Source organism: Vulpes vulpes, chromosome 3 (assembly GCF_048418805.1).
Source record: "Vulpes vulpes isolate BD-2025 chromosome 3, VulVul3, whole genome shotgun sequence".
In the NCBI taxonomy this organism is placed as follows: domain Eukaryota; kingdom Metazoa; phylum Chordata; class Mammalia; order Carnivora; family Canidae; genus Vulpes; species Vulpes vulpes.
The window spans coordinates 30,175,061-30,189,203 of record NC_132782.1 but is presented as its reverse complement, the minus strand read 5'-3'; the positions used below and the strand labels follow the sequence as shown (position 1 = coordinate 30,189,203).

The following is a 14,143-nucleotide window of genomic DNA, read 5'->3' as shown; positions in this document are numbered from 1 at the left end:
TAATTTTAATTTTAATTTTTTTATTATTTTTATTTTTATTTTTAATTTTTATTTTTTATTATTTTTATTTTTAATTTTTATTTTAATTTTTAATTTTAATTTAATTTAATTTTAATTTTAATTTTTTTATTTTATTTTTATTTTTATTTTTATTTTTATTTTTATTTTTATTTTTATTTTTTTTTTTGGTGTGTGTGTGTGTGTTTTCTGGTGTCTAATCTCTCAGTGCCATTGTGCTCCCTCCCGTGATTAGGGAATAAAAAGATCAGATACCTCGTCAGGTTTTGTAAGGACTAAATGAGATGCATCTTGTCAGCCCGGTGCATAGAATACAATAAACTCTCCCAAAAAAACGCTTTTTAAAAGTTTCTTGTAATTTCCCCACAATACCGTGATTCTGCTCCAAGGCGTGTTCAAAGAACTCAGATGCGTTGTTCGGCCACGCAGGAGCTTGCAGAACAAATATAAGGCAAAATTTTAGTCCGAGAGCTCTGATTCTGCAGGGGGGTAAGTAATTCAAATGCCTATGTCCGGGGGGGTCAGGAAGTAAGTCAAAGCACTGAGCAAGTGAAGAATGTGATTGCAGCCGACACAGTCCTTGGAAAAGCCCCTGCACGTCAGCTCGGGAGGCGGGAATTCGTGGTGCAGTCAAGGGTCAAGGGTCACGTAGAAACATAGCCCATCAGGCGGCTCCTAAGAAGGGAAGTGAAAAACCACAGTGTTTGCGTGAGTCTTTTTCCATTTTCTTGGCTTGAACACAGGGCAGGAGCCTATTTTTCTAACAGGATAAATGGTTGTGTCTTAGTTTAAGTCCTAGGGCTCCTCACTGGTTCTGGTTGATTCCAGGGCCTTGGGAGGGGCCTTGGCTGCCGTCTACATGGTCACATGCTTCGGTGCAACTTTGACACAGAAAATATTTCGGCCTCAATCAGTGTCTTTCCCCTCAGACTTCCCCTGACCCGTTTCCCCTTGAGCAGGGTGGTATTCGAGTGGCTACAGCACTGTTGGGATCTGGCCAAAGGGAAGTCGACAGAAGACACATCTAATTTGTGTTCAGGGAGAGATTTCTGAGTCAGTTCAGTGTGCAGTTAAGCGGGCTGTCCCGGTCTGGGGATGGCTTCTAGTCCTCCTGCATCCCCGTGCTGATGTGCACCGCCTCCTTCCAGGGACCCCAGGACGGTATCGTCACACGTAAACGTCCTGTGGTGCCTACATCTACGGGGTCCCTATGAGTACTGGAGTAAACACGAGTTTCTTTTCTCCACCTTCACTCATTCTGCTCTCAGATAAATGAGATTTCAGATATAGCTCATCTGAAATTTAAAACGCCTATTCCATTCTTATTCAAAATAAATGGTAATATTTGCAGACAATAAAGTAGGATGACTTTCCGGCTCCTGGGTTCACATTTTTAAGTCAGATTTGCCATTTTGGGGAAGGCCTTTGCATTTGGAAGTTTCCACATAACAGCCATCTAAACTGCAACATTTCTACTGATTTTATAATTTTTTGATTTTTGCATATAGAGATCATAAAATATTTTATATTCTGAATTTGTAAGCAGAAAAAAAGGCATTATTGTGTTTTCTTCTGTGGGCTGGTAATAATTTCCACTTAGTCAAAACTTTAAAACAGCAATGGGCGCTTAGGAAGGGATTATAATAAGATGGACGGAATAACAGCTGCTGTGCTGATTTGTCATATTTCCCTCTCACACCTGTTGAAATGGCTTATTCTGCTTTTGTCTGTAGCAGAGACATTCCTGGGTCTATCACCATGTTACTTTTCATAGATGTGCTTCTGTCAGGATCGCAGTGAGCCGTAGATCTCTGGAGCATATGTTCCGTTAAATTCTCTAAGAATAGTAGTGGAGTATTTTTAAGCCTGGTTCTTTCCATACCACATGCCTTAAATCAGCAAATGTATGTTACTTGTTCATTGTTGTCTACGTGAAATGAGACGCCATCGTTGTTGTTCCAACTTATGCAGGCGGAGAGATACAGATTACTCAGCAGCATGTAGTTTTAAAAGTTTTAGAGGATTAAAGCACACATGTTAGAAGGGAGGGTGAAGAAAAAGGAAAGAGAATATAGCATAATATAGCCCCCGTCGGGCTCCTCTGCAGTTAAGAGCCATAATCTTATGGAAAGTGTAAAATATGGGACAGGAAAAATAGACAAGCACAAAAGGTATTGACTTGGATAAAGATTAAGCTAGTGGTATCCAACGTGAGAGAGAGAGAGAGAGAGAGATTAAAGCAGAGCTCTGTTTCCTAACTTAGTAACCACACTATGTTTTTGAAGCTTTATTTTTAAAACGATTTTATTTATTTATTAGTGAGAGAGCGAGAGAGCACGTGCACACAAGCAGGGGTGGGGGCAGGAGCAGAGGGAGAAGCAGACTGAGCGGGGAGCCCGGGGTGGGGCTTGACCCCAGGACCCCAGGATCATGACCTGAGCCGAAGGCAGACGTCTAACTGATGGAGCCACCCAGGCTCCGTATTTTTGAAGTTTTACATCTCCCTTTCAAAGAGAATGATCTCTCTTGGGGAAAATTGTGAACACACAGCAAGTATGTAATTACGGAAAGTAATTAACAGAAGGCCCCTGGGGATGCCAAAGCTGCCTTAGCTCTAGGATGATCTGGGTTGAACATCAGCTGGTGTGAACGTACCATCAGCCTCCTTAGAATGATGAAGACACTTACAGTGCTGTCTCGGGGAGCTGTGAGGGTTACAAAAGAGAAAGGAAGGAGAAACCAAAAAGATAAAAATGGTTATTACGGTATAATATGTATTTGGAAATACTAGTATGGACAGTGATACAGAGGAGACACTTGAAAAATTAATATTTGTTATAAACAATTCTTTATTTGAGCTTTTTGAAAATGTTCAAAAGATTTAATTTGGGGGCCATAGCAAAATTAAAAAAAAAAATTGCATAAGAAAAAGAACTGAGAAAAACACTCAGATATTCCTTAATCTGTTCCACGATGATTCCACCATGATTTTATTTTTCTAAAACCTAACTCCATTAAAACCGACGTGCTTGTTAACAAATAACAATTCTAGAAATATTAATTAATATGTAAGTCTTATATTCTCTGTAATAGAACGTATTCTTATACAATGAAAATAATCTAAGACGTAAAAATCAAAGATCCTTCGATAAGCCTTAGTTTTAAATATTAAATAATTTTCAGTATGCCATTTTATTTTTTTTTTAGGTGAATCTCTTTTTTCTATTAAATATCGTACGTGTTCTCATCACCAAGTTGAAAGTCACTCACCAAGCGGAATCCAATCTCTACATGAAAGCTGTGAGAGCGACTCTTATTCTGGTGCCGTTGCTCGGCATTGAGTTCGTGCTGATTCCGTGGCGACCTGAAGGAAGGATGGCCGAGGAGATCTATGACTACATCATGCACATCCTCATGCACTACCAGGTACGGTGTCCTGGAATCAGGAAGGCAGCTTGTGAAATTTGGTGTTAAATGGCACATAGCTTGGGTTTGGTTTTGACTATGTACGTAGCATGTGGGTTACAAATAATGTGTCTTTTCCGCTTGGAATCAGAAAATTCTATTTTTCTTTTACAGGGTCTTTTGGTTTCTACAATTTTCTGTTTCTTTAATGGAGAGGTATGGCACTTGTTTTTTATTCCTTTTATCCTTTTCTATTTGTAATAGATCTTTTTCTTTAAAGAAAGAAAATCATGCATTCTCTAGGAACAACAATTTCAAGTTCCATTTTGATCAGGATAAAAACGTAGGATGCAATTCCTCTTCCCAAAAGCTTGGGTCATCCTGGAGTTCAAGAGTAGGGCAAATCTGGCTTCACTTTAAAACACTCCATCAATGACTTTGATTCATGTAGCCTCTGACCTACCTCCTGTACTAATCCTATTAAGTCTGGCCTTTGTCCTAGGTGTAGTGCTAGGCAATCCTTGAACCCATAAAACATACACTCTAATAGAAAAGAGAATTGGTTCATTTTCATGTTCTCCCTTTGTTTTTTGTTTTGTCTCGCTCATAATGTGGTCTTCTTGGAAAACAGTTTTATGGTGGTTACAAAACGATTTTTAAAAAATTAAACTCTCAGTTATACAGGGAGGACATGCAGTTAGTAGAAAACTTAGGAGAACAGAATGTTGTCATTTGTAACACGGTGATGTGCTCCTGGACATTTCAAGATTTCAAGATCCATGGCTCGCCTGATTAGAAAGTTTCAGGTGTTTTAGGAACTGGGACTGTGTTTCTTATGCATATGAACAGTGTTAGAGCTCAGTGGTTTGGGCGGTACTGATTTAAGCCCTTCATCTGTTTTTTAATCCATTTGACAAATTTTAACCTGTTGGAGGATTTTGGTAAATTCAACAGAGTTTAGAAATCTAGACAGCACCCGAGTGAGACTTGAATACCTGGTAACTGTGAAGCTTATCACAAAGCTTCAGACGGAAAACGTATGAACCAGTAGGTGTAACTTTGTGTGAACTATCCCTAAAAAATACATCGACATTGGAAATCATGTATACTATAAAATATTGCTTCCTTTTGCAATGGTAGTTTACTTCTTTCCCTTAGCGTATAATGAAGTCTCACGTTTGCTTTTATTGATTTTTAAATTTTTAAATTTCATTTATTTATTTATTTTCAATGGAGCATAGAACTTTCAAACGTAGTAGGCTGTCTTTCATATCTTTAAGTGGTGTTTCCATGATTCTTCTGCTATACGGTGAATGAGAGTGACTTTTTCTGAGCCGACGAGAAGTACAGATGGATAATCCAATGAGGAAGAAACAGAGAAATCATTTGTTTTGATACTAAAATTTAAATAGCATTTATTATGGACCTCTATAAATCGATGATTGTCTCCTCGATGAATAGATGGTCTTATTTGTTGCCTATATGGGGTTTTATAATTACATGTAGGTGCGAGAGAAATGGCCTCCGTGCCAAAGAACATGCAATGCAAACTATACACCTCTGTTCCTGCAGGCACAGATTTCATTTTTATGAAGGGTGATTTCTAAATGTAGAAATCATCACCCCCAGTAAAATGTTTTGTGGCGGGAAGCAGTGCAGAATAAAGGCATAGACCCAGCAATGCATTCAGACCCCAGAGATGCCACCTTGTTCCTGGCTGTCATACCTGGGGGGCAATGTTCTGAACCTCCTGGAGTCTCAGAGTCCACTTTTATTCAAGGGAAATAAAGGCACGTTCCTTACACAAGTCCCACAACGATTAGTGTGAGCTAGAAACCCAAAGGTCTTAGCACCGTGCCCCCCGCCCCCCCATCAATGACCAGGACAGTACAGAGTCCTTATTAGGTCCGTCAAATCATTCATTTTCAAAAATATACGTACAAATGGGAGTGATATTTGTATTGGAATCTATCTCAAGTTGGACTTTTCATTTGGAAGAGTTGCCCGGGGAATATCTAAGCTGATGCCAAACCCTCTTGCTGCACATCCCCCGTGGAAGCAGAACACAACAGACCTTGATCTTCCGCCATGCTCTAAGATTGAGAAAATTTTGGCAGTAAAAAAATTACAATAGTACAAAGTGTTTGAGCCCAGTTGTTGCCAAGTCCTTTGGTTCCTCGTAACATCTCCAATATGTGTCCCCCTTTCTTCTCCTCTCAAGATACAGTCCCTATTTGCAGATGACTCATTTCTCATCTTAAGAAATACTATCATCCCTCCTTTCTTGTCTCTTTGCCTCTTAGTCTTTCCCACTCTCATAACATGAAGGTACCAGCTGCCAAATTCATTTTGTGCAGTTCCAACTATGTCATGTACTTCTTAAAATCATTTGCTCAGGCTTACGTTTCCTGCTTGCTTTCCACAGAGGTCACACAGCTTCCCTTTAGCTTAGTCTCTACTCTTCTTTTTTTTTTTTTTTTTTTTTTGACTCTCACATTTTGTTTATTTTCTTTTTTTAGCCCAAATCTTCTTTTTTGCATTTATCACTATTTAAATAACTGTGGTGGGCCAAATGCTCAGGCCACATTCATCACATCTCTAGCCCACTCAGCCCAAACTGTGGACCCTTAGCATGAACGAGAGACTTAGTCAGGAGAAGGGCCCTCCCTAACCTCACGGGTAAATCTAGCTGCACCTGAGAGGGATGCTTTCGTAAAGTGAACAAAAAGATTTATTGAGAATAAGCAAACCAGTATTCTATGATGAGAACTAGATAGCATTTTTATATGGAGCTCTATGAACTATTATTTAATTAATTTAGGTTAAGGAGTATAGAGTTGATTCCTTATCAAGTGCTAACGGGCATATAAAATTGTAATGTCACATTCTAAAAACAGCTGGCCTCACTATTTGTGTAACACTCCTGTGTAAAACAATGAAAAATGTTTTCATATCTTTAATAACATCAGGCTATCTTCCCTTCCAATGGCAATTTCCCTTGTTATCTTTCCCCATTACAGTTTTCTCACTAAAAGTGTATCGTAAGTGGCCACTTTAATGTTCTGTCAAACAGGTAGGACATTGTATTAGAGGAAGCAGATGAAAAATATGAATCCTTATAGAGAATAATATAAACAGATGCCTACAAGCCCCGTGGGTCTTTAATTAGGTTCATTTTTAACTTCAGTAAATAAGTCCACACAGTTCAGGAAATTGAACTTCCATGGGTTTTCTGACGATTTAGTCATAAGGAAGAAATAGGGTGATGATTGTAATCAAAGCAGATAGTTTAAGAGCAAACAGATATTTCAGAGGTCATTTTGACTGTTGGAGTTGAATTTAAGCTTTCATTTTTAAGAACATAAGTATTACATTCACAGCTAAGATATGTCTTCTTGTCAGCTGCTTCCCTACATTTATGTAGAATCTTTTGTGTAAAGTTACCTTCCACTTCCTTGCAAGCAGAAACTATATAGTAAATATATTTAGTCAGTCCATCATTTAGTAACAAAGTGAAGTGAATTTAGCAGAAAATCAAGACAAAAAATAATTCCCGTAAGAAATATCTAGATAATTGGCCAAGTCATTTTCGTTATAAATCTTTTAGTATTGTCTTAAAAAGCACCCTCTAAAGACATCCCATTTGTCACTTACTTATGCTTTTGAAGATATTACATATGCAGATATTATTTTAAATTACTTTAATTAACATGCTATTTGGAGAATTAAGAAAGGCAATACTAAACCATGAAGGAAGCAATAGTATTTATTTTTTTTCAAAATAAATATATTTGTTGTCCTATAAATGCTTGTATTTCAAAGAAAATTCACAAGAATTAAGCTATTCCCTTCAGATGCAGTTAATATATACAAATAAGCTTGAAAGTCCTGAGCTTCTGAATTTCATAAAAATACAACTTTTAAAACACTTACTGCATTTCTAATGCAGTACCTGAAATTCTAATAACTCACTCTGAATTCTAACTAAAGAAACCTGTTGACTTTGTATATGTGTCTTTCACTTTTCTACATGCCGAGACAGAGTGAGACAGTAAAAACTTTGTGTTCATTTTAAGTGACAGAGTACAGAAGACTCTAAAAGGACTTTGAAGTATCCCACAGAGTTCTCTCATTAAAACATCTTCTAGGAATGACTATTAGTAATAGATCGTTCATAATTTGGAGGAGTTCTCTTGATCTGTTAGACCAAAAAAAATGAAGAGTGAAATAAACCAGCTCTAAAAGCTTAATATGAATCTTTACACATGAATACAGTGAATGGAAAGTTGAGGAATTCTATGTAATTAGGAGAAAGTTAAACAGTTATTGTATGAATACATTTCTGGTACATGGATTACTGGAAAATTGTTCCTAGTGATACTCAGATTCCCTCTGAGGAAGCAATCCAAGTGTCAGAGAGCAGTAGAGAGCTTGGGGAAGACCATTCAAAGCTTGACATGGTTTGGACAGACCTAGCTTAGGTCATAGGGACGTGGCCAGTACGCTCACAACGTAGGAGCAGATAGGCCCACACTGGTCTGCCCGGTCATCAGACACCCGGAAATATCCAGGTTACCATGTTGGAGATACATTTGAATATGCTCATTTCTACTCCCTGACTCAATATGAAGAAAATCATGTTTTTCTTTTCTCAGTTTTGAACATGAGACATATTTAGTGTCTCTGTATATGGCCTACCAGTCCCAATCTCTACTCCTAGAGAAGAAGGGAGTCATTAAGTATCAGAGTCATCCCGTCAGAGGGGAATCCAAACACAATATAGTGGAGCGGTGACATTCCTGCACGTTTTCACAGGCTTATCCCATTTGTAATTGCCTGTTCACACTTTCTTGCTTTTGGGTAATAAGCTTCAGGAGGACAAAATCCCTGATCATTCTTTCAAAAGGTAGCACAATACTTGGCACATGAAAATCACTCAATAAAAAGTAGTTGCTGTTAATGATGATGATGATTTATATTCCCTGTATCCCTAACTTCTTTTCTTTTTATATCTTTTGTCTCTTCTTTTATACTCAATTATATTCTTATTCTATTATTAAGATACTGATATAAAACTGTTACACATGCAAGCTTGCAAATGGAGGTCTAGATTAACTACTTACTTGACAATAATACATTCATATGCATTATTAAAGCTTCAAAGATAAAGCATAGAAAATATTAATGGGGGCAGCCCTGGTGGCTCAGCGGTTTAGCACCGCCTTCGGCCCAGGGCGTGATCCTGGGGTCCCAGAATCAAGTCCCATGTCGGGCTCCCTGCATGGAACCTGCTTCTCCCTCTGCCTGTGTCTCTGCCTCTCTCTGTGTCTCTCATGAATAAAAAAATAAAATTTTAAAAAACAATATTAATGGGATCTAAAAATAAGAGTAGTGCAGTGAATTTCTTAAATTTAAATTTCCTAATGTTCCCAATTTAATTTTTTTAATTAAGAAAATAAAGCAATATTATTCACTAATTAACATCTTTGAGGTATTATTTTTTTTTAAGTTTTACCTAAGTTATTTAATTGTACTTTTAAATACAGTATCTTTATTTCAGATAATGGATTGCTCTTGTCGTTTCTGTTTCTTTTTGATTGACAGGTTCAAGCAATTCTGAAAAGAAATTGGAATCAATATAAAATCCAATTTGGAAACAGCTTTTCCCATTCAGACGCTCTTCGTAGTGCATCTTACACAGTGTCAACAATCAGTGATGGTACAGGTTATAGTCATGACTGTCCTAGCGAACACTTAAATGGAAAAAGCATCCATGATATTGAAAATGTTGTGTTAAAGCCAGAGAAGCTATATGATTGATAATCGAGGGACTACTGCTTAACTATTTTGTGCCACTCCTAATTAAAGGACTTGGATCCATGACTTTACAACCAGAAGACTTCAACATTAAATGAATTTCTTGAATGCCACAAAGAAAACCCGCACTTCGATTCAGTAGTGTGTTGTCAAATGTTGAACAACTAGCTCTTTGGGGGAAAAAAAAATCCTGATCTGTAATATTTTCCAGTTTCTATGGTATATTCCCACCACGGCTGATTTCAGGCTACCAATTTGACTTTACCTAATGTGAAATTGGGAAATACGAGCACAGTCAACTCGTATAGGCTGGTATGTGTCAGTTCTAGTATAACACTGCATGAATTCACAGACAAATAAGACTAAAAGTTCATATACACCGTGGGCGCGATTCTACTCTTGTTGACTAGAGAGCTAGCTAAGGCCTATGGACACAGAGGAAAAATTAACTTTTCATTTGTGTGTTTTTAAAATCTTTCTCCCATATTCATTGGTGCAGTTTTTTTTTAAAACACAGCAAGTATTTTAGCCCTTTTTCTAGTTACACTTTCCAATGGACTTGATAAAGAAGTAACCATTTCTGTTGGCTTACCCTTTTCTCTCCAAGAAAAGTGATTGAGCGGAACTGCTATTGGCTACTCATTGGCTGATATTTCACAGTTATATCCAGTTCACATCTGTTTTTTTAGATTAGATGAATAGGATGTAGGACATGCAATCCTACTTTGGTATCGTTACGGAGACGTGTTGGTTGATGTTACAAACACCTTCTCAGCTACTTTCCTATCTTACTACACAAGTGGAAGGGAGTCAGTTTCCCTGTACCTGTAAATAGAAGTGTTGCCCCTTCCATTTCTACTGTGTAGACAACCTAGCAATTATTTTACATGAAGGAAATCAGTGAAGGATTTCTTACTTTCTTGGAAATTTGTAAAAAAAAAAAAAATTGTTGTGAAAATAAGCTTGTAAATACTCTGTTATTCTGTTTTATAGTCTCAAATCAAATACATACAATCTAGGTAAGTTTTTAAAAGAACAAATGCATAATGTAACAAGGTATGCTTGTTAATATCTGATACTGTGTCTGGGCTGATTTTATAATAAAATAGAGTCTGGAATTCTATATTTGGTAAATATTTTAAAGACAACCAGATGCCAGCATCAGAAGTTTGTTTGAGAACCAAGAAAATGGAAATATCTATGATAAGATATAAAATATTTATTAAAAAAAACTCAAGGCCATTGTTTTATTACATTAGCTTAGGTGATTCTTTCATAACTTAATAATAGATATGCTTGACATATTTCTTTTATTTTGACGATGAACTTGCATTCTAATCTAGAAGCTTTAAAGGATTCCTAAGTAATAAATGCCAATCTGCCACTCTTATGGTTTTTACACCATTAAAATGTTACTTTTCTCTTACTGTATAAATATATATGGCTTTGGAAATATTCCAGATTACTTTTTTTTAAAAAAAGACCTAGAAAATATATATATATATATTCCCCAATACTTTACTAGAGCTACCATACTATACAATACTAAAAATCAGTGAAAGACTTGAATATATCAGTGAAGAAGAATTGTTATCAGAACATTTAAGGACTAATTAAGATGAAAGCAAGCCTTGCTAATGAATTAAAGTGACATTTAAATAGGATTCAGTTTCCCTAATGTTATTTTCCACTCAAATTTCTGAAAAACGAAAATCCCTTTAATTAGTAAAAGTCAATTTGAGAAGAAATCACTTTATGTTTGTGTATGTGTGTTAATTTGCTTAAAATGGATTAAACTAATGACTTGGTAATCATAGTTTCTTTCTTAAGCTGTCAATAGAGCGTGAGTTCAGAAGTCATTTGAAATTGTCCAGGAAGATTATCTAAATTAGTAAGAATTAAATAATGTCGATAGTTTTATAATTTATCTGTGTACATGCAAAGATTTTGCTGTCAGTTTCAGATTTATGGATTTTATAGCAAACTGTCTTAAGAAGGAATGCAGGCTGTTCTCTACTTACTACTGTCCAAATTATACAAAAATTCCTTTAAATAAACTCACTTTTTAGCTTATTATTCAAAGACACAGATTCCAATCCTTCGCTTGATAAGGTGCACATATTTCCACATTCTTCCAGACAAACCGTCAAGTCTCAACCATAAGTTACAGTAGAAAATTTCAAATTCTCCATGGGCATTCTAGTTCTAAATACTGTAATTTTCCAGTATTTTTTATTGTGATTTTATCATATTAAGTTCAGATCAGATTTCCTTTCTGGCCGAGAATTATCTATTGCAGTCTTCAGGTGAAAGCATCCAATAATTACTCAGTGTTAGTTTTATACCCATATTTTTTTACGAATAATATTTTTAAATATAAGACTTCTCTAAAGCAGAAGTGCTGATTAAGATCTCCTTTATGTCTTACAAAGAAAAGATAAAATTAATACTTTTTAAAAGGAAACTTTTTTGGTATCTAAAGACTAATTAGGGAAATTTCTAACTTTCAAAATATAGATCTATTTTTCTGTAAGTACTTGTGAAAGTCACATTTTAATTAAAAAAATTCTAATCTGTCCTTTTTTAATTTTCTAAAGTTATTTTCCAGTGCACTTATTTGTAAAATATCCACTCTGGAACTTGGTGTTTGCTCAAGTGTAATCCAGTGTACATAGAATTAGTGGTAGGCATAGTGCTGTAATTACTGCTTAATTTTTTAAAATGTGAACTTATTTTAATTTCTTTTGGTTTTAATCTGCTAATAATTTGGTTTTAACCACCATTTCTTTTATCTGTAAGTCATAAACAAGATATTCTGATCAATTAAAATAAATCATGTTATGTCGACTTAATGTTTAATCTCTATTTTCTGAGCATATGAAAATATTAAAGGTATGAGTTAAACTTGATTTTCACTTATGTGTACCGAAGTCCCAAATAATTTACAAACCTAATTCTTTACAGTGGTCAGTGGAATACTACTTAAAATCAATGACTATATCTCTTTTACTCTCTTTAAAATCTCCAGTAAACCAGAAAAACACCCCTTAAACTGTTTTTTTTTTAAATTATGGATATGAAAAAATATTATGAATTAGTGTTTCAAGCTACAATACTCCACACAACCTGCAATATATTCAAATTCCTTCCTTGGATGAAAGAAAGGATGCCCAGAAATAGGAAAATGTACAGGGATTTCTCTCCTCTCTCCAATGTATTCCATTGTGTAGTTTTGTATTGAATAGCAGAAAGAAAAAGAAGGAAAGAAACTATTTAAAGACAATTTTAAAAAGAGAACATAATCATGACTCACAAACATAAGATGAAACCATGTCATGGATTTTGTTTAGTTCATTAACGAGGGGATAAGATGTCACAACGATTCATGGAAGAATTCAAAATATCATATAGAATATATGAAATGCTGAAATGAATTTATAAAGACACGCTCTCTTCTTAGGGCAATAATCAGTTGCAGTCTACTGAGTAATGTTTATTTCTATGATCAAGAATAATGTATCTCATGATCAGTTTTCTACAACTAATGTATCTGTAAAATAGTTCAAAATAATGAAAGGTAAAGATAATCCTCAAGGACATACAAGAGAGCACTAGAAAGGACACTTTAATGACTCTAACCTATATCTTGCCTATTCAATGAGAGAACAATATGAGGCACATGCAATAAGTATAATAAATACATAAAGAAATGATAGACTTGGACGCACCTGAAATGCTCGTCTAAGCAGTGGGGGAATTCAGAAATGTAGCAACCCACCCAGTAAATGTACACAGGTCAGTATTTCCCATATGTAGATAAAGCCACCAGGTATAAGGTGCGCTGGGGTAAAAAGGAGCAAATTTGTAGCAGCATCAAGAAAAGGTAAAATATATAGGAACAAATTAAATAAGAAATGAGTGAAATATGTTTCAACACTATGAACAATCACAATAATCAGTCAGATCATGGAAAGACACCTGATGTTCTTGAATAGGAAGATCGCCATAAAGATGTCAATCTGCCCCTCGATAAATTGTAAAGTACATATGGCCCAAATAAAAATAATGGCAGATAATTATTTTGAAAACAGACGTGATGATTCTCAATTTCATAAATAGTTATGAAAGCTCTAAACAAGGGGCAGGGGTAGATAGGAGATAAGCTTTGCCATATTTTGTAGCCTAACAGTTAAAAACAGTTTTACTAGCACATGAGAATGGGGAGGAGAAGTGTGTAGACTACACTCTTAAATATTTTGCTGGAGACAGAGCCAAAAATGATAATCTGGATAGGGAGCGAGATGACATTGTCACCAGAAAATCAGTAATTCTTTTCCGTTCTCATTTTTTCTTCTTCAAAAACATGCCATCCCTGGAATACCAGGTGTAAGAAATGGGCTTATTAGCAAGTCGCATGACTGGTATGGTTGCCATTGTGGCTTTAAAAGGGAAAATGCGTTGAAATGATCATCTGGTAAGTATAGGAGTCCGTAGAAAACAGCCATCCTCCTCATTAATTTTCGCCTGGGAAAGGAGTGGGCAAGCCAATTGTCTGTTTCGAGTTATTAGTATAAGCAGAGAAGATTTTGCATATAATTTCACTGATTTAATAGATTCAGGGATGCAAACCGCACTCATGGACAATGTAGGGGCACCTAAACCCCAAGGAACACCATTCAGCCTACATTTATAACAAAGTTGGCTGGATAGCCTGTTGTTTCTAAATTCCATCCACATTCGCTTCTCTCGACCCCAGTAAGAAGGCATTTCTCTGGCTTCCTGAAAACTCAAATATTTTTATGATGTAATTTTATTTTAAGAGGTTTCATAAAATATTTTTGCTTTTTCACTTTGCCCTTCAAAATCTATTTTTAACTTTCCTTTGACTTCTTTTTAAATTTTA

At 35.8% G+C, this 14,143-nt stretch overlaps 1 protein-coding gene across 2 annotated transcripts in view; it reads left to right on the top strand.

Moving 5' to 3' along the window:
• Positions 1-12,087, top strand: part of CALCRL (calcitonin receptor like receptor) — a 99,937-nt gene extending 87,850 nt beyond the window's left edge. For both annotated transcript variants that reach the window (XM_026013529.2, XM_026013528.2), the window contains 3 exons: positions 3,226-3,444; positions 3,598-3,639; positions 9,028-12,087. In XM_026013529.2, the coding sequence (XP_025869314.1) occupies positions 3,226-3,444; positions 3,598-3,639; positions 9,028-9,243 (477 nt within the window). In that variant the 3' untranslated portion in view covers positions 9,244-12,087. The remainder of the gene's footprint in view (positions 1-3,225; positions 3,445-3,597; positions 3,640-9,027) is intronic.
• The last annotated feature ends 2,056 nt before the right edge of the window (positions 12,088-14,143 follow it).